Source organism: Taurulus bubalis, assembly GCF_910589615.1.
Source record: "Taurulus bubalis genome assembly, chromosome: 10".
Classification (NCBI taxonomy): Eukaryota; Metazoa; Chordata; class Actinopteri; order Perciformes; family Cottidae; genus Taurulus; species Taurulus bubalis.
The window spans coordinates 6,164,813-6,186,315 of record NC_136598.1 but is presented as its reverse complement, the minus strand read 5'-3'; the positions used below and the strand labels follow the sequence as shown (position 1 = coordinate 6,186,315).

The window sequence follows — 21,503 nt, the reverse complement described above, 5'->3', positions numbered from 1 at the left end:
TGCTAGCTCTGCAGACTGCACTCACAGAAAGAACCATTAAGGATTTGAAATTGTTCCTCCAGAATATAGAAAGTCTATAATGCACAATTTTGTGCAATTCTAAAGAGTAATCTCCTCAGGTGTGTGTAGGGCAACTATTACCCCGCAGATCACCTGGCCCCGTAGAGGTGGCAGTCCTTTCACCTTGCACCTGCTGGTGTTTGGCAGCACACGCCTCACACATCCCATCTCTGCATCTGGACAACACCAGATGTTCTTGAATAATTTCTCATACAGGTGAAAGTTCTCCCCCTTTGCAGCTGAACCGCCTTGCTCACCATTTCTTCCAATTCAGACACGTCAAGACACAGGCGCGCACTTTCTGCTCAGATAATTCTTACTTTAAAACCTTTGCTGCAGCGAAGGGAGGGGAAAAGCTTTAGGGAGGGACACTGGAGAGCCGTTTTTCCACTCATTTCATTTGCCCCCTGCTGAAAAATAAGACTGTAACCGGATCCTGAAAGGTAGCATGTCTCAAATGTATCGCAATGTCCAAAAAACAGATGGCTGTCTAGCAGGGGAACAATTCTTACTCTGAAACGTTGAATAATACATGCATATCTTGCTGTGATCCAGTGAATTCAATAGCCTATAGAAAAGGATTGCTTTCAACGTAAACCATTTTGCTAGAGGCTGTTCTCTTTCCTCAGGTCCAGTCTCCCATAAATAATTTGCCTTCAACCTTCACATGCATAAAAATTGCAACTTGTTGGTTATGAGAGAGAACAGTGAGGATGCACTTTGAATGCCAATGTGCAGATGAATAAACAATGGCTCACTGCTCCAGGAGCAATGCAGAGCTGCCAGGAGACATTGCTTTGATTCCACGGGCTCTCCTAATGGTTTTCACCACAGACCAAGCCTTTCAGTCAGCTGTGAATGGGAGGCTGTTTTGATCGGGGACGGGGGTGGGGTCACTTTAATAATTTCTAACAAAGCAACAATTCCCAAGGACAACCTTGGATGATTACTTCTGCTGATCCTCCAGCCACTCTAACACGGTTAGAACCGTGATTACAGGATCTTTCCAAAGCAACAGGTGTATGCTATATGAGGACTAGCCTTACATTTGCTTTCAGAGCATGTCATCCCAGTCGAGGTCACTATAGTCTACTGGAGGGATCGCTCACACTCAAATGTTTACACATCAAATCCTGGTAGTTCTCATTAAAACCTCTGAACCACTGAAAATTCAAAAGCAGTACAAACAATAAAAGAGTCAGGATCCTCTGCAATGTTTTTGAACAGGTATGAGGTGTCTGACAAGCAAATCAAAGTCTGTGATCTCCCCATAATGAATTGGGAGCTTTGGATCTTCTGCAGTGCTACAGTGCCACCTGGTGGTGAGCTGATGCCACTGTGGGACTGCGTGAGCGGTCAGGTGGCAGGATGATTAAAGGGTAACTTTCTTTTCCCTTTTTTTTCTTACCCTATTTACCCACGTTTTTGTGGCATTTCTTTTTAGTGAAAGTGCTGCAACCACATTAACAAAAATGTGGTTTACCCTCGGGTAATTACGCATTGTCAATGTACGTCCGCTAAAATTACTTGTTTTTGACCAGAAAGAAAGTGTGTAATAAAAAAAAATAAGTCTGGTTCTGCTTTTTGATACTATATTTTTAAACTATCCATCTTAACTCTGACACTCTTATTGAAGCAATGCTTAAATCAGTGGAATACACACATTTCTAAAATCTACCCATGACACATGAAACACACTCATCACCGATAAGATATCTTTATTTTATTTTTTTAAGACTCTCACTAAAATAACGCATGTCTTGAACAGAATATCCTCATGTACATGTTTGGATTTGAAACAGCCTCTAATGAATAAAACATCATATTTTATGTAAAACACTACATTGTTAAAAGTTCCATAAAAGAGAAAAGAAATTCATTTTTTGTGACAAAACCACAATGCCATACAAAATACACTTTTTTTTACTTAACCTAATGAGCTAATTTGCATTTACTGTATGGGTAGCATATTTCTAGCATGGCAGCTTTGACCGAAACCATAGCACTCATTGTTATTTTAAGATTGCATTATACAATGTGTGATAAAGAAAAAAAGTTAGAAACCATGAGATTATCCTCCATTTCCCCCCCAAAAGTGCTAATTTAATAATTAACGATGATTCAGAGCAAGCCGTTTCTTACAGAAAAAAAATATATACTGTATATCAAGAGGCTTCAGTACAGCACATTAAGACAATGTGGTTCATACACTGTTATCCTCAAAAGTGCTTGTTGAAGTCTGAGCAGACTAGAATAGAAAACAAAATGTACAGTACATTGGCCACATGTTAGCGGTGTTATTTATACAAATATAATACATTTAAAATGAACATTATTTTATACACGTTCCTTTACTGAAATCATATTAATAAACCCAGATACTTGAGCTTGGCATCTCTTAGACATTAAATAAAATATATAAGCCATAGTTTTCACTCTCCCTCTCATAGTGGTAAGACAATATCTGCATACGATTCACTTGTTCCCTTTGAGCTCCCTCAAAAGCTGTTGCAAAATGTGAAACTCCCAGTGATGGGAGATCCCCAGCAGCAGCCTCACTTCACCCTTTTCTTTTAGCAGCTCTTGACGGTTAAAACAAACACACTTTCAACACAACAGTCTGTTGGTTTGGCAGAGGATAAAGTGCTGTTCTCCTTTGGCCCCGATGCAGAATCGGCCAAAATCAGCGGCCACAATCACTCGTAAACCCCGGCCTCTGATCTCAGTGCAGCATGATAAAAAGCCTCCTGACCCAGAGCTTTGGTCAGCAGTCTGTGGCCGCGGGGAGACATGCAGCCCTGGCTGGGCAAATACCCAGCAGCGGCTTTACCGGATCTTGTGGGTTTAAGTCTGGGCGCCGCGTAGTACCCCTCCTCGTGGTCATATTGTGTGGGTCTGACTTTAGTGCTCTGAGTCCTTCTGTTGGGCTGAGTGGAAAAGGATCCCAGATGTTCAGGCTCCAGCGGGGATTTAGCGTGGTAATAATTGTAGTGGCGGTTCTCTCTGGTGCTCTGCGACCTGCCCGGCCTCCTGAGGATGCCGGGTTTCACAACACCAGAGTAGCTGCTGACAGCATTGGTCATCAGGAATCGATCCTGGTCATGAACTCGTGCGTGGCTTCTGGTATTGTGCTCGATGTTAGGACAGCCCCTTTCTGGAAGAGAGGGGACTTTGCGAAGCGGAGGCTGCTGCGATGAGGTCTCTTTGATCTGAATCCGCCTGGATGGTCCTGGCTCCGCACTTGACCGGTAGCCATACTGCTGCCTGGCGACCTCAGGGTCAGCCTTTTGAGACCTCGGGGAAGTTGGGGATGTAGCATCCACATTTTGGCTATCTGTCCTGTTAGCGGAGAGGAGGCAGGCGTTTCCAGGGTCTGACTTGCTTCTTGTGTGCATTATGTCTCTGTTTCTTGTGTCAGTCAACGAGTCCGGGCTCTCATAAGGAGACACAGCTGGAGATGTATTTTGACGTCTGGATTTACTCTCCTGCTTGAATGGTTGATATAAGACTCTCTCAAAAACATCTGCATCTCTCGCCTCGTAAACAACAGTGTCCCTGCTTTCTATGTAAAGCTCCCTGTTCGCAGGAGGGACACGGCGCGGAGTGTAGTTGTAGTAATCCGACGGTCCGCTTTCCCTTGTGGAACGCACGGTGTAAGACTTACTGTGCCGGATGCCACTTTGCTGGCAGGGCTCTACATAATAGCGAGAGACATCTACTGGGTTAACATCAGAATAGGGGCTGTAACGGCAGTCAGCACGCGTGTTCTCAAACTGCTGTCGGACAGGGTGAACGCCGGTCTGAATCAGCCTCTGATGGGGCGCCTCCTGGCTTGACGTCTGCTCGACATAAAACATGGTGTCAGGGGACAGGACTTCTGTCTCTGCCAGCTCGCAGTGACTAATCTGAGGGGCGTGGAAGGAGCGAGCCCTCCGGATAGCTGGGTGCCCGACGACGCCATCTTCAGACCTCTGCCATTGGCCTGGTTGTCTGTGGCAGCCACTGATGAGGTGCTCATCCCTGTTGTAACGTCCGTATTGAGGTGACAAAGGTTGCCTTAACCCTAAAGTGCTGTAGCGCCCTTCAGAGGACTGCCTGTATATGTTTTTTGGCCCCAAAATGAGATGTGGCACAGCATCAGGCCGAGGGCAGTGAGGGGCAGGCATTCGTCCCGTTTGAATCCGCCGATGACGGTGATGATGATTGCCGTAGAGATCCATAACCGGGCCAAGAGGTCTGTCGTCTTCAGGGCTGTAGTGATGGGTTGAGGGGGGCTGTAATGGACGTGGAATGACCTCCTCGATTGAGGCAGGCATGGAGGTCTCTGCCAGAACAGCGCGGAAATTAAATACATTGATAGAGTCAGTGTTCACATATACAGGAGAAGTTGACGGGCTCTGAGCGGAGCAGACGGGTTTGGTGGGTGTTGACACCCCAACGCTCTGATAGGTGGGTTCCGATGGTTTGGAAAGTTTTTTTCCCTCCCTGCGGTCCCTCCTCTTTCCACTGCCTTCCTCCAAACTCCCTGACCCGAGGGGGCTGACGTTTGGTGTGAAATTGCACGTGCTTTCTTTTCCATCAATTACCTGCAACGGCTCAGAGCCGAGGTGGGCAGGTCGGAAATGAACAGGATGAGGGCGGCAGTGGCTCTCTGCAGGGCCGTGCGTAGAGGTTTGCCACTGGGAAACAGAGGAGCCATGAGGGCCGCAGTAGTCCTGGGGGTACACTTTAAGATCCAGCACAGAGGGCCGGGGCGGTCTGTCCTGGCCGTGGGGAGCCTCCGGTCTCTGGAGGGGTTGCGATGGGACATTGCTTCTTCTCTGGGAACCACTGCTGGCCTTGTGGGCAGATTCAGCCAGAGCCAACGCCAACTTGCGCGCAGCACTCGTCAAGGGAGGGTGAGGAGGGAGAACAGACACTGAACTCATAAGTCTATCTGTTCCTGGGGAGGGATAAGACAAACAACGCTACAGTATGACAAGACAAACAAAGCTATGGTAAGACATGATGGGACAAGACACAAAAGCTTTCATAAGAAACTACAGAGTGCTTTAATATTTAAATAGATACAAACTATATACGGTAAATAGTATGTCTGATGTTAAAGAGGAGTGGTACTGACCTGGATCGGGCAGGTTCTGTGCAGACTGACTGTGGTCGGTCAGGGCTGAGCCCTGGCTCGCTGTGCTGAGTGGGCTGCAGTGTGGGTATGACGCTCTTGGCTCCCTCCCATCTGCCGGTGGAGCTTCACACTTCTCTTCTGGGGGATAAGAAGAAAGTAGAGGAAGAGGTGGAGGAGAGGCAGATGTATTCTGAACATCTGCCTGCATCTTAAGTGACTTCTTCCCGAGTTTAGGAGAGAGCTGCTTGGAGGTAATCTTCTTCCCACCTTTACAGAGAACAGGGCTAATATCTGGAGATTGACAGCCAATGATGTTGTTGTTGTTAGCGGAGGAGATGGGCTCTGACTCATTAGAACAGCCTGCGTTCTTCCTCCATTTATTCCCATCTTTGTTGCGTTGCAGCCCAGGCGTAGCTGAAGCTGGGCTGCACTGAAAAGACATGGGGTCAAAGTCCAAACTGTAGATGCCTTCGGCTGGCGGACAAAGATCGAGATCGTCCTCCTGGTGTGTTGGAGAAATACACGCTGCAGTGCGGACACGATCAGCACCACTGTGACTCCCATTCAGTGGGTGGGTTCTGTGGTCGTCTTTCCTTCTGGCGCTGCGTACGTCGTCTCTACAGACGCCTGAAACGGCCTCACTAGTCGAATGAGGTCTGCGTGGGCGGTAACTCGGGGGCTTCCCTGGGATGGAAAATAGCACAATTATATTTAGACTGAATCATCTGTAGTCACAGAAACACCGTTGTTACAAATAAATTGTAGTGTGCATGAATAATTACCTTCCACATTATGCAAAGAGGTGAGAGATTCCTCACTTTTGGTGGAGCGCAATGTGCCGCTATCTCCTCTTCCACCTGCAAATATTTTAAACGAAAATCATTTTTCTCAATAAAATGAATTTTCACTGCCCTGAAAAGAACATTTCAACGCAACAAACTGCCAAGATTAGTTGAACGAATCGCCAAGTTCAACTCGGCACAGGTTGATTTATGTGTTCTGGCTGCGTCGCGGCAGAAGTGATCTAACCTGGCAGTGCAATGCTCTTTATCTCGTTAGGCTCGCTGGGGTGTCGCTTCAGTTTACGCTTGGACACAGAGTGGGACTTGCCCAGGTGGAAAAAGGAAAGCCAGTTGCCCACAGGAGACTTCTTAGCCTTAACTGGAGGCCGCTTTCCACTGCAACACAAGAAACAAATCATCCTCAACACCCGCCGTTTCATCCAACAAAAGTTGCAGTTACTTCACGGGAGCAAAACTAAAGAAAAATTACAAAAACAAAACAATACAATTAGGGCTGCTACTAACAATTTTATTTTAATTGGATTCATTGTTTGGTGAAGAAAACGTCAGAAGATTGTGGCAATGCCCATTAGAATTTCTTAGTTTTTAAAGTGTTTTGAAACTATAAATTGTTTTGTCCGACCAACCATCCAAACAGAAAAAAAAAACATGCATATTAAAAGACGTATAAAACAGAAACGCAACAAATCCTCACAACACCTTTTAATAGCTGTAACCAACACATGTTTGGTTTTATGTGTTTTTGCTGAACCAATGACGTTCTGATGATTTAATCATTGACTAATCAACTGATTGTATAGAGCACAAGATTAGTCATATTTTAACACGCATCATCATTGAACAAATCAAATAAAAAATGACGACATGTTTCCGCATGCTCATGAAGTAGAAGAATTCATATAATCAATAAACAGGAGGACTGATTTAACTACCGGTACCTCTCCATCGGCAGCTCGATGACTGTGTGGAACTTGCCGAACAGAGCTCCAGGTCCCTCCCCGACCTCGATGTAGTCACTGTGGTTGAGGCTGGGGGTGGTGGCCGGGGAGCCCAGCTGTGCCTGAGTGCGAGCCTGGGCCTCCTCCAGAGACAGTAACTTTGTGGATGGGGAGCAGACCAGCAGGGACTTAGGTCTGGATAAGGTGTTGTTACCTGGAAATAAGGTGTGTTAGAGATACACTTAACCCTAGAACAGACGCCACATGTCAATTTGTGCCCATTTCAACCAACCTGTGCTTTCACGTATGATGGCATTGAGTTTAGCGCTGAAGAGAGCCTCGGTGTTGTTGAGGATGAACTCCACCACTACCGACTGGATACGCACTTCCATGAACGCTGCTGTGCCGCTAAAACAGGCCGACTCGATCTGTTTGGACCTGAAAACACAGTTACAGAACTATTCACAGCTATTTCACAGCTCTGGACCACGGAGACATGCCCCAGTTCACTGTCACAGATACACCAGAAGGAAAGGGAAACGTTGACACCACCGGTGCCAATTAAACAGTTTGCATGGAGCCGTTCACCCGTAATAATAGTTCAAGAGTCACCTGAGGAGGTTCGGCGCCCACACAATAGCCAGGTTTTTAGTGTGCATGTTAGTGATGGGGCTGAAGGTGGCCAGGTGGGAGAGGTGTCTCATGAGGTACTCAAGAGTCCTGTAGGTAAAGAAATGGAAATATTTAATACACGTTTCCCCTGTCAAAATTTCCTCTTGTGATTAATTTCCTTCTTCAAGTTAAAAAGAAGAGGGACATTTCAGTGCATCCAACAAAAAGGATTAATGCATCATCGTTTTAAAAATTATGCCCATGCACAGCAAGAGATGATCAGACTAATATTATAATCATCTAAAGCTGAGTTTTATATCATTTGGTGGCACATTTTTCGACACATTATTAAATTTAGCATCACAGCATCTCATGCAGCACTCCCTTCCCTCGAAATAACTGAAGTATCCACTTCAGGCCACCAGGGTGCGACAGTGAGCTTCAAACCTGACCTGTAGTGTGGAGGAGGCAGCTGCTGGATGACATTGTGGATTTTGACCAGCCTCTCCTCGTCTGTGGCTGCAGACACGGCATCCTGTGAAGACAGAGGATAAAGCACACGTCACACGATAATCATAGCAGAGGGAGTTGCCTTAACAATCCCACTCTCTTTTTCCCTTTTATATTCAGAGCTGCCAGTGTTTTGGCTGACATAATCTGCTATTCTGTTTAAGCGTGCGCATCCCCTGCTGTTCCTAGAAAGCCCAGCGTAATGCAATGACCCACTTTTTTTAACGGTACTTAAAACCGAGCGGGCAATTTGACATTGTTTCTCCAGTTCTTTGATCATCACTGAGTAACAGGATGTGTGAAGCTTTTTCCATCCCCATATCTATGTGCAGCAGAAGTAGCTGCCCCAGTTCCACCGCTCTGATCCTTACAGAGAATCTTTCGTAGAGCTGGTAGGTGAGCAGAGGGTTGGGCAGCTCTCTGAAGTACAGCTTGCAGAGGGAGCCCACTGAGTGGATATCCTGTTTAAAGACGTCCCTGCTCAGGTCCGGGACCTGTTCTGAGTCAAACTCGTGCCTAGACGGAGACAGAAAGAAGAAGATAAGGAACAGCATGGGAGACATCCTACTGCCCATCTGTCATTATGCAAAACACAAAAAGTAGTAGAACATGTCAACACACTATAAGCTGCTTTGGACAAGGTGATATTGCTTGTTGTGTTCATTATTAGTTTTTCAAATTCTGACATCTTCTGAAATTATACAGCTTACTTTGATAATACTGCCAAAAGCTAATAATATTCCTCCCCAAACAAAATAAGACAACAGGTTTAACAGTGAGGTGAAGCAGGCAAAGAAAAACTGCCACTAGATACTTAAATTATATTAATAGATTCGGCAACGGTCAACACATTTTTAATGTGAGAAAAATTCCCCCTTTTTTGGGCCGTCAACACAACACCAGATTATGAGCCTTCCGATTTATCTGCTAATGAGAGTTTGCTGGCAAACATAGAATAGATGAGAACAGCATTACAGCCATTCAAAGCTGCACAGCTTGAATCAAAATTGTATTTGATGGGTTTCAGAGGAAACAGCTCAAAAACAACACTTTTTGTCACTACACTGAGTGTAGTGACATTTCTTTTTCTTGATACATTCTGTATATTTAGCTTAAATTTCTAATCAATAAAATGAGCAAAAAGGGTACAAACCTCAGTTTCTGGATATTGGAGGAGATCCCAGACAGTCTGTAGATCCCATCCGTGACTCCCTCTTTCTCTATGAAGTCAGCACAGCTCTTAACAACCTGCGGCACTACAGGAGAGAGGAGAGAGTCCATCATACCACAGGCATTTAAACACGTCTGAAAAAACTGAAATACACAGCCTTTGGCAAATCTACATGAATATATGCAGAAGCACATCTTGCTTGCTGGTTATCTACACCACCGACTCAATTCACGTCACAGCAATGCCTCACAAATCCCTGATACAGGCAGCCGATTCACTGTTTGAAGTGTGAACTGCCAGCAGGTAAGAATTACACGATGTAATAGGGGAAAAAAGAAGCCACTGTAGTCATATTTTACCCTCATGTCCTGAGTTGTGGAGATATTCCCCCAGGTCACAGCCAAACACTCTCTCTTTGAGGATACCCCGCTGACGCAACTTCTGAGGTGGTGGTCGAGACTTCATGAAAGTCCTCAGGAACGTTACAAGCTTCCCATGCTTCTTACACACTAATCAAAGATAATAATAATTATTATTACAATTTACTATTTGTAAAGCACATTTCATACGAAAAAAAAAATGCAGCTCAAAGTACTTTACAATAAAGAAAGATAGACATAGAATGGACATAAGAAAGTTGGACATCTTTTGCACAATTAATATTCAGCACCAAGGATTCTGAGGCCAGTAGCAAACACAGATCACCCCAATTTCTCGCTGGACACAAATTCACGACAGGTCGCGAAATAAGCATTTTTCAACCATGTCAGAAGGTCTTCCCTATGGTGTGACCACACACACACACACACACACACACACATGCACGCACACGCACACACACACGCACACGAGTAAGTACCTGGCTTCGGCACCGAGCTTTGAACACTGGGAGGAATCTTGTCATTTATCAGCTCAACACAGTCGCAGGGGAAGAAACCAACCTGCAGGGCGAGAAGAGAGGAGGAGCAGCATAAAGACAAGAGACAGAGCTGTTGAGACACTCTGAAGTTCAAAAGGACCACTGGGTGTGTTTAATGCAGTGGCAGACTGCAGTTGGGTGAAGGTACAGAATTAGGTCAGTGAGCATGAGGGCTCACGCCGTGTCAGGCTGAAAACAGGTTTGCATTCGGATTGTGCAAAGCATGTCAGGGTGTCACGCAACCGCAATAACAAACTAGCTGTTTTTTGCTATTGCGATAAAAAAATTTAAAAAAGCGTGACTTATATTTGCTAATATCTAAAAACTAATTACCTGACAAATTGTAATTTGTAATTTGGATGAAGGACCATTTTACCTAATGACAGTGAAATCAACATTTTAATCTAAGCTTCAATCGTGTGATCCCTTTGTTGAAATGTTTTCACCTCTTTTGACATATTTGAGTAATTAGGAATATAAAAATACCTCTTTGATTTGATTTTACATTGATTTATAAAAAGGCATCAGCTTTTGGTTGCCAGAACTTAAATTATGGTTGCCATATTTTCAAAAATGACTGATTCAAGATCCCGAGCAGTTATCCGTTTGCCTGTTGTAGATGCTTTTCAATATAATTCCAGTATACCAGCTCAAAGATGCTGGTATACTTTTCCTTCCATGACTTCGCAAATCATCTTTGCGCATCTCGTTCTTTTTCAGTTGAATCAATTCGCAAACATCCGCCCACAGTCAAACAACCTTATATGCTTCGCCACTGTCTGTAAAACAGATGCTTGTGTGCACGTGGGTAAACCAGTGTCCAGTGTTGCCACGTGCAGCGTGTTCTGGTTCCTAACAGTAACAGCAATATTCAAAGATCACTAATACAACAAATATTGAAAATGTTTCTATTTGTTGTATCCATGTTTTGCTCTTTGCTCTCCCTCTTTCTTGTATGTTAAAAAGTGGTTACCACGTATTAGCAACCAAGAATTGGTTGCTAATTTCTAAAAACAACCCTTACTGGTGAGCCCCGTCTCTACTAAACATCATTGCGAGTGAAGCTCAATCATGTACCTGAAAGCCATGTTTCCCTCTCCACCAGCCTGTGTCTTCTTTGGGAGGCATGTCTATGACGGACACAATGTCCCCCACCTGGGTCACAAAGAGTGTGATGGTGAGAACAAAGTCGGCTCTCAGCTGAGCACGTTCAAAAAGGCATTATGATGCGATCAGAAATATGAAGGATTTCCAGTGAAGATTTGGCTCAAAGATGCAAAGAAAATGTTATCACGTTTCTCGTATGTCTTCTATAACAGAAGTTACCTCAAAGGTCAACTCGTCTGCGGCCTGGGCCGTGTAACGTTTGGTGACGTGGGCAGCGGCGATGGCCGGGACATTGATGGAGGCTTCCTCAGACACCAGGAGGTGGTTCCCCTTGTTGTCGATCTGGAAAAGAGAAACAGTTAGACTTAGACATCTTGGCAAAGCTTAGCTCAAAGAATGGAAGCAGGAAGAAGCAGCTGGTACAGCTTTATTTAAAATGATATAGGGAGTATAAAAAAGTAATATTGGTATTTTTCACATGAGCATCAAAACAATATGTTACTGCAGTATGGTTGCATAAAAAGTAATCATTAGTATTTCCCCTGATATTTACACTAGGCCAATCTTCGTATTTTTGTATTATTTACAGCAGAAATCGCATCTCAAGAGACGGAAAAGTGTTTATTAATCCTACTTCAAGATGATTCTATAAAAAATAACCATAAAAAAATAACTAATTTCCACAACAGTTGCCACACGAACCAACCTCTGCACTGCATCTCCATCTGCTGAGTGCTACCACCCCTGCTAACCGTAGGTGCACAGACCTGGCATCACTAAGAGGATGCCCAGCAGCTGTTCATCCAGAAATAGAACACGTAGATATTCCCAAACCAGAGTCTTTTCTTTACATTTTAATTTCTAAATGTGATAAATTTGAATCCTCAAATTTGGCCATAATGTCCTGTAACTATTTCCTGAAATTAATGCAGGTTTTCATCAGCTGACTCTGGGCAAACAAGTGTATTCCCCCCAAAAATGTTTCACTGTTCTTTTAACTCAACTACCTAAATATTAATAGTGATAATTAAATATTGAAATAATTTAATGGGGTCATTTCTAGAGAGTGAATGACTGATAGGAAGCGAGCAAACAGTTGATGAGAAGATACCTCCATCCATGTTAGCACCGGACCACAGTTGATCTTGTTGTCAGCAATGGCGGAGAAGCGGGACAGGTAGGTGGCCAGCATCTTGGTTCCTGACTGAATGCAGACACAAGATTGTCAAGATTAAGTAAAGTCTGAAAATGTAAGAGTACTTTTCCACACATCATGCAACAGAATAGAATAATCGGCTTGTTTTCTAATCTGAGTAATTACAATCACAGATGCTGGAGTTGTAGCTTTGTCGTACCTCAACAGACTCCTTCAATGTGTCGTAGCGTGGCAGCTCGGTGAGCTGGGAGTACCGGCGGTCATAGATACACAGGTGCAGGTGTTTGTCCAGCACCCGGAAGTCTTCATAGGTTCTCTTTACCAGCCAGTTTCGACCCTGACAAAGAGAGACAGGAATTCCGGTAAGATTGAGAAGCGGTTTTGATATTAAACCATGGTGTTTATTTTCAGACTATAGCAAGTATTGTTACCTGGCAAGTGATCTGGACCAGAAAGACCAGCTCTTTGGAGTCCAGACCAGCCTTCGGCCCTTCACTCTGCCCCTCTGCGAAGGCCAGCTATGAGAGAAGAAGAAAGAGAGGCAGAGGAGCCAATATTAAGAGGATCCACATTCTAAATAATGGATGCATGTAATACAACAGCCTCTCTGTATTTGACCTGGAATACAAGAAGAACATCATGCCCAAACCACATGTTTCCATTAAATAGTAAAACCGCTGATAACGAGTTATGGGTTGGAGTATAAAAACCTTCAAAACTCAAGTAACATCGAATTACAGAAAGTATTGCCTGAAAAAGAAAAATCTCTTTAGAAATTCAGTTTCTTTGAGATACGATTGCAGTATATTTATATAGCACTGATTCATATTCTCACTTCACCATAAATCTTGCAGTATTATATATATATAATACATAAACTGGGAAAGTATCAACGCATGGAGGTATAGATTTAGCACAAATGTCTTCTCTAGCAAATATTATATATGGTGCAAAACTGAGAAGATCAAAGCCTCGCAGGAGTTTGGGAATACATTGATAAGACGTTACTGAGCAGACTTCAAAGCTGTAACCAAGGGAAGTTCTGGTTATTTATAACTGAAAGCTACTCATTCAGATACACTGTTACACAACACACAGCGACCTAGTTACTGCCCAACAGTAAAACAGCAAACTAAACTTACAAAGGAGGAGATTTGTTCTTGAATAAGTCATGATGGAAGAGCTCTCGTTCACTGTAAGAATTTGTCTGTAATAAAAGCCTGAACTGAGCGCCTGAATTAGGTACTGATGAGGGTCAGGAGGCCAAGTGCATGATGGAGAGCAGGATCATACAGAGAATTCCAGAAAAACAATGATCCCTTTTTGATGAAACAAAACACTAGATTGATGAAAATGAAAAATTATGAAACAAAACCGCAAAAATTGGAAGGTTTCCATTGGAGGCATGCGTGAGCATAATTTCCTCTATGATGCTCACACATCCAAGACTAAGCCTTTCAAAATAAAACATGCTAACACATCTCAGACCTCAACCCTTTGTGCAAAAACAAAACCTGCACAAATGCATTTATTCACAAATGTCTGGACCTAAAGGCTGAACGTAATATATATATATACACACATCCAAACATTCAGGTTACTTGCCACTACGGCATGTCAGATATCCGTCCACAGCTGGAGGAAGTGGCTCTTTGTTTGTATTCAGCCAGAGTCCTGGACCTCTGTAAGCTCCTCCAACTAGCTAAACCTTGGCAGCAGAGTTTAAACGCTGCTCCTTACTCGCCTGTTTGCCGTCCCCTGCTGCCTAACGTAAAATGCTCATTCATAGGGTTTAGGATCACCACGCGCTCACTGCTCTATTGAAAGCAGAAATATGAAAAGAGGATGCTTCCCCGTGTCTCTTTCGCTCCCCCTTCTCCTGTACTCTGCCTCCGTCGCCCTCCCCCCTCTCATAAGCGCTCTCCTTGCTCCAGTGACAAAAGGGGGGGTTTGGCAGTAAATGGGCTCAACTGGCACACACAGATGCATGAGCTCATCCATCATACGGAGGCGGCGCTGCACGAGACAGATAGACGACCCTTCTTCATTTCAAAACAATTCGCATTCACTCCAATCTCAAGGCGAGACTGGAGCTAATCTGGAGAGGAATCAGTCGGGCAGGCTGCAGACACAGGCAGTCTGCTGCCCTTGAGCTATTCTGCGATTAGGATACATGAGACCGGATCAGTACCCTCCCTTTCTGCAGCCAGTCTGTGAATTTGGAGGCAAGCTAATGCATCATGGGCGATACGGAACAAAGACTTATTTTACAGATCAAGTTGAAAAAAAACGAATAAATATTATTATTACTATGAATGAATGATTAATCAAAAATACAATACTGAAGAAGAAATACATCTGATTAAATTATTGTGTGCGTGCACATGTGTTGACAGCTTTCAGTGTCTCCCCAGACTGATATTTCTCTTCCGGCCTTTCTTCTCCCAGTGGAGCTTTTCAAGGTCACTGAAACTGTTGTGCTGTTTTTGTTGCCTCCCCTCTGCTGATGGAGCCGTCACATCATGGCAACCACAGCGGGATGTTTACCCAACAGAAAGAAAGCATCCTGGGAATTAAGACCGGTCCAGTCTGCCGCACTATGTAGTCCATTAACGCGACATATTCAGCATTGGCCATGTACTCTTTATTGTGTTGACGACTGCTGCCCTCTGCTGGCAACCAAGCGGAACTGCACTGAGGTTAACCAGGCAGCTAACAGCCACTTCCACACGACTAAGCAACCACTAGTGCTTCACTGCTTCTCATTATCACTGCTGCAAATATACTTACAAGTTAAATATCCTTCTTAGCCTATTCATTCAAATAATTTGTTGGCTGGTAAGAGTTATTATATTGATTATCATCAACTGTGACCACAGGATATTCAAAGAAAGTCTTTGCAGCTAATGTTGCAACATGCAGATTTTCTCTAAATCTCATACAGTGGATACAACTAAAGTCTACAGCCATGCAATAATGAGCACTAAAAATAGTACAGCTGAGGCTAATGGTCATTATTTTTGCAGGTATTTTGAATTAAAACGTAACGCAATTCATCTATGCAGGGGAACATAAATCTATGCATAGCTAAAATAGTTTACAATATAGCATTTACCTCCAACTACATTTAACTGTAGCCCTATATTCTCCACCTCCTATTGTTTTGTCAGAACAGGTTTTGACTTTCAAAATGAGTCATCTCTTTAAAATCCTGGATAGACTGTTGTTTATTCAGGAAACCACTGTCTCGCATGAACTCACTGGTTGACATCATGTGCTTAAATCAAACTGGTAAGTCTGGATCCAGGTTTACAGGTCATAGTATTCTGAGATTAATATACTGCAGAGGATTAACACGCTAGTGGAATCGTATCATGACTTTAATAGGAATAAAATCTGTAACCGTGAAAAGACAATGATTTATGCAAAGTGGAGTAACATTCTGGACAAATTTATATTTTATAGCTCTCCTGATAACACTAACGACTGTGATGTGACATTTCAGGAAAAATAGGGACAATGCAATAAAGATTGTCCAGAAAAGAGAAACTAGGATATTGAATCGACTGTCACATTGCATTTCAAGAAGGATGCATTTCTGGAGCAATTGAACAAAATGGCTGCTTAACTTGTGCCAAAGACACAATTACTAAACTGAGTAACTCTTTGCTGGAGAAGTCACTTTACGTATTTTCAGGACTCACCTGTACATTGCCAAAGTCAACAGTCTCATAGTGGAAGTGGGCACACTCTGCCAACCGGGGGAAGTGACCTTTGGGGAACGTCAGCCTAAAATAAAAATTTAAAAAAACACAGCGCATGAGCCCCTCATCAGTATTCAACACATTGAGCCTGTGATGGAGAGAAAAGCAAAGCAAAAGAGGGAAGAGGTTTATGTGGGCCTGTGTGTGAGGGAACAGGGTTAGAGACCCAGCAGTCTGTGCCACACACGTCATTTTAGAGCTCCTCATTTCACTGGCCTAAATACAGCCCATAATAGCACCAACGCTGTCACAGGGAGCACCTACTTCTTCACGTTCTTGACCTTCATGCTAGCCGTGCTGACGCAGGAACGCAGGAGGGGCTCGGCTGGGAGCTCTGTGATGTCATCACTCCTCACCTGCCCAACAGAGAACGCACACATCAGTACGCGTCAGTCAGTCACAGGACAACGGAGAGGCGATGAAACTTAAGATTGATTATGTTGATCAGCATGGAACTCTGTTTGTTCATCAAAAGATGCACAAACTTAAACGCCTGGTATAAGCATAAAGTAGTGAGTTACACATCGTTGTTAATGTTATGTTGAGGCAATAATGCTTGTAGTATGACACATTATAACAATCTTATGCTTATGTTATATTATGCAAATGTTGTGTTATGCTAATGTTTTATTATGCTATGTTTTAAGCTATTTGTCTTATTCTAAGCAAATGTTATGTTAGGGTATGCTAATGTTACAAAATGCTATGCTATATTATTATAGTATTACTGTATGTTATGTTTTGCTTCTATATTGCTAATGTTTTAATAGTATGCAAAGCCATGTTGACCAGTCAGTCCATTTTTTTTAAGATACTTTTACATTTTCCATGTATCTCCTTTTATTTTTTCCTGATTTCATTTGCCTAAAGTCCTGAAATGTTTTAATCCCGGATCAGTGTAAAGCCCTGTAACTTTGTTTTGAAAAGAGCTTTATAAAGTAAGTTTTATTATTATTATTTTATGCTTATGGTAAGCTCAATTTTGCTATGCTATATTATGTGAGGCCATGTCATTATTCAAGACATGTGAATATCAATATGAAGTATTGCCATCTATATTATATTGGTACCGTCATGTTTACGTCATGTTGTGTTCTGTTGTCCAGTTTTAATTGGGTGGTGACTGTGCAGGATGATCCATTTTTTTTTTGTGTGTTTTGTCACATCATAGAGACTTCAATTCATAAAACAGAAGGGCTATTCCACCACAGAGGGGATGAAAGAGCCAATGTGGAGGACATTTAGATTAAACTCGGGTGACCAGAAATCACCTGAAGGGGAGATGGGATCACTTGCCTGTGACAACATTGTGATACCACCCAATCTGGAGGTGAGCCATCCTTGAATCCACTTCTACACCCGTTCCCACCTTCATCTCACTTTGACTACTGGCACTCACGTGAGTGCTACAGGACTTCAGTGACATCATGTTGTGGTGCCATCATGTTGTGAATCACACACACAACCAATGCAGGCTCATGGAGGAAGAAGGGCGACATGTCCGTTTGTGTGCGTCCATGTATTTGTTTTGTACGAGTGATGAGTCAGAGTTGTGTGTGTGGGCGTGTACCATGGCAGTGGATGTCTCCTGTGGCGGTTTCTCTTCTGGAGGATTATTGTTGGTGGCTTGAGGTAAGGCATTGTCTTTGTCCAGGTCAATAGAGGGGAGAACATCTCTGCAGAAACAGACAAGCAATCACATGCAAGGATTTTAAACACAAGAAAGGTGGCATGAAATAAAGATTGCCATGTAGTCTGGTGTTTTTCAAATATGATTTGTAGTTGTTTTTAAATACACCAGGGGGAGCAAGTGAGAGCGAGGAATTCACAATATGTGGCTTGGATTCAAAGCATGACGTTGCAGCAGTACAGCACAAAAAGTAATCTTGTATTAGTGGTTTAAATCTCTAATATTCAGAGAGAAATGCATTAATAAAACATAAGTAAATTACCATCTTTTCAAAACGGATCTAGATGGGAACAAATCCTCTGTACAGATGAAAAATGGTAGCATCTCTGACAACATTAGGGTCAACAGAAAGCCATGTCTTTTGTGTGCGCTCAGGAAAGCAAAGCTTGTCTATTCAGAGCTCCATAAAGGCAATCCACCCACAAGGGAGTACTTCACAAAACCTTCACTTGAAATGTGACTCGGTGTATTTGGGAGTGGAGGGTGAGGTTAATTCAGCGCAACTTTTATGAGCAACAAAGAGAGCAGAGACACAGACCTTGGATTTGTCACAGTGATTTAGTGGGATGAAATCAGGACAGGAGACAATGAACACGGACACACAGCGGCATTCATGTGACAACTAATTACAGACACGGAATGTAAAAACATGGGACATACAGTGAGCTTTGGACCTAATGGAGCTTGACACAACAACATTTTCCTGTATCTGTCTTACTCTGAAAACAGGGTCCTGTCTAAGCCTGACCAATACACTTCTACTGGTTTTATTCACCTCATTCAAGGGCAAACACACTCGCACACCTTATTATATATATATGGTTTCACATAATTCTGTTAAGCTTACATGAAACACAGAAAAAAGGAGTTACTCACCCCTCAAGGACGTCACCACTTCCTGGTTGACGATGGGGTCCTGAGGCAGCATTCTCAATCACCGCGGCAACCACACATCCAGCATCCATGATGCTGCCTGACTGCAACAGCCCGCTGTAGAGACACGTGAGGGGAAGGGAAGGGAGAGAGTGAGGGTGGGTTGGCGGTTAGAATAATATGGGAGGATGAGTCCTGCACAATGAAGCCGCCAGATGACAACCCACTCGAGGCTGCAGCGAGCGTGAATCAAGGCAACGACCACAGAACCCAGACTGTAATCTGCAATGACATCATGCTACAGTGCCGGGGGAGCTGCTTCAGTGTAAATGCATGTCAGGCTGAAAATTCATAGGATGGTTTCATGAGAAAATCAGCTTCTTCAAAAACATACTCATATCTTGCTCAAGGAAATGTCAAGATTGTCACAGCAGCTTCAGTACATGTCACTGGTATATAGACATTTGTAAATACATACGTGTATATAGTATATACACACATGCTAGCAAGTGAGTCAATCCTGGCTTTCTCAAATATTAAATCAAGGTGACTATTTTTTTTAGAGATGCAAATGCCTCCATACAAATTGAATAATCCATAGTCCCAGCTTGTTTTTGCACTCTGGCAAGATGCGATAACGAGGCCCCAAAAATCCAGGTTCACTTTGTCGACTGGTTTTACATAAACTGATTAGGCCTAACTGCGAATCTGCACAACTTTAATATGATATCAACTAAGGAGGGTCATGCAATATTACTTAATCGTTTGGCCCCCTCCTTGAGATAATACATTAGATAATATAAGACTTAAAGCTTATATGGTGCCCATCCATCCCTCCATCCTCCACAGTTATCCATCCTGTGAATGGATCCAGTCCCGCCTCACATTGGTGCACCCTGGCCATGTCGTCGGTCTGTCACAAGGCTAACACACATATAGTCAGACCAATAAGCCTAACCTGCCTGTCTTTGGACTGTGGGAAGAAACTGGAAGCCCCCACAGGAAGAGAGAACGTGCTTACTCCTCACAGCTGTCAGCTTTCCACAGCTTACATGGTGCATTTAACTGACAATCTAGCCATATTACCAGATCCCTTGATGTACGACAAAAGAAAACAGTGCGACCTATTACACCGACAAAATAAGTGGCTCTACATTTGCCTTGAACATGTTCAATCCATGAGACGATTGGGAGAGCCCCTATCCCGCTCACTCTTCACCACACTCCATTGTTACTACACCTGTCTTTATATACTGTAAACAAACTGAAAGAATGCCCTGATGAAGTGAAACTAGACTCGTCCTAATGTTCCTCTACAGCCTTCCCACAACTAGTTTTCAAACACATATGGGTGCTTAGCATTAAACAATGACTTCAGGGAATCTAGGAACAAAAACACGCCTCTTCTTACACCTCGGAAGACCTGACGCATCATTAAAAAAAAATCCCCCCCAATTAAAAAGGAGGTTGTTTTACCTGCTCATCAACATAGAAATGTTTGGAGTAACCAGTAGATTTAGCCTGGGCCACTGCTGTAGTAGCAGTTTCCCACCAGCCCCTCTGGCTCGTAGTCTCACTGAGTTGCTGTTGACTGACTTCCACAAAACCTCCCGACTCAGCAGAATGTGAGCAGGCAGGAATACAGGCCAGATAGGACTCTACTCTATCCACATCTTGGGCCGTGTCTCTTCTCTACACAACATGACCTTGCCAGAGGAGAGCCAACGTGTTAGACGGAAAATAATTAAAAGGTTGAGAAGTTACATTAAAAAGTATGCAGACCCAACAAAAACAAAGCTCTATTGCACAGTCATCAACATAATGGTGAATAGCTTTGCCTTGTTTTCTATATTTTGGCTATGTGGTGCTAAGTGGGCAGAGACTCCCTGGAGCTTCATGCATTCCATGATGCATATAAAAAATGTTGCATGGTGCACAGAACAATGCCTGACCTTGCTGACTGCACCACATCAGACGTGAGTGAGTGTTTTCAAGTGAAGGAACATGGTGTACGTCACTTTGTAGAGGAGCTAGCTACCTTCCTGGTAAAGAGAGTCGTGGGCTATCGTTTACATCTGGAAGAGCTGAAGACAGCAGAGAGCAACACATTAACAAGCGAGTGTTCTTATAGCAAGCACCACGATACATGAAAAGACTATTTTGGAAATGCCCCAAATAGATAGAGCTATAAAAAGACAAGGTTGTCACAATTGCGATTTTAAGAGACCTTGATCTGTATGTGTCACACTGTCCATGGCAGAGAAGAAAAGGGGTGTCACCTACTGACACTTGGTTCTGCATCATCGGTGAGAAAAATAGGACAGAGACACACAATCTCCCACACAGGTTTAATGTTAGAAAACTCTGAATGAACTGCTGTAAACCAGTCTTCCCCACGTCTCTATCAGTCATACCAAAAGGTATTATGCCAAACTAGGTCTGTATACAACAACAAAGAAGCCCTCTCTACCTGTCACACTAAAAAGGGAGACATGTTCTGACGGCAGGAGACCGGAGCAGCACAGATGGATGTTGCCCTGGTATCCGATGGCCTACATGGCATTTTTCAAGAAAAATAGGGCAGCATACACAATCTTGCACACCATTTATGAAACCAGTATCAGCAAGTGTGTCGACATGAAGAATGGCTGCCCACATATGTGTAGCTTCAAACCCGAAGCAGATGCATCTACGTGAGTCACAGCTACTTCTTCACATGAGAGGACGGAGGAAGTGAAGCAGAGAATAAAGAGAAACTGCCATTTCACCTCTTCTGTA

General features: G+C 43.4%; 1 protein-coding gene across 1 annotated transcript; it reads right to left on the bottom strand.

The window, feature by feature from the left end:
* Positions 1-2,756: 2,756 nt before the first annotated feature.
* On the bottom strand, positions 2,757-18,817 carry arhgap32a (Rho GTPase activating protein 32a; the record flags this gene model as incomplete). The annotated part of the gene is made up of 21 exons (XM_079225466.1): positions 2,757-5,002; positions 5,183-5,866; positions 5,965-6,039; positions 6,212-6,360; positions 6,924-7,137; positions 7,216-7,361; positions 7,536-7,643; positions 7,988-8,070; positions 8,417-8,561; positions 9,199-9,301; positions 9,576-9,725; positions 10,076-10,157; positions 11,213-11,290; positions 11,462-11,584; positions 12,354-12,446; positions 12,598-12,735; positions 12,830-12,916; positions 16,103-16,187; positions 16,427-16,518; positions 17,733-17,838; positions 18,729-18,817. 21 exons carry the CDS (start codon positions 18,815-18,817, stop codon positions 2,757-2,759), a joined length of 5,076 nt encoding a protein of 1,691 aa, XP_079081592.1.
* Between the last annotated feature and the right edge of the window lie 2,686 nt (positions 18,818-21,503).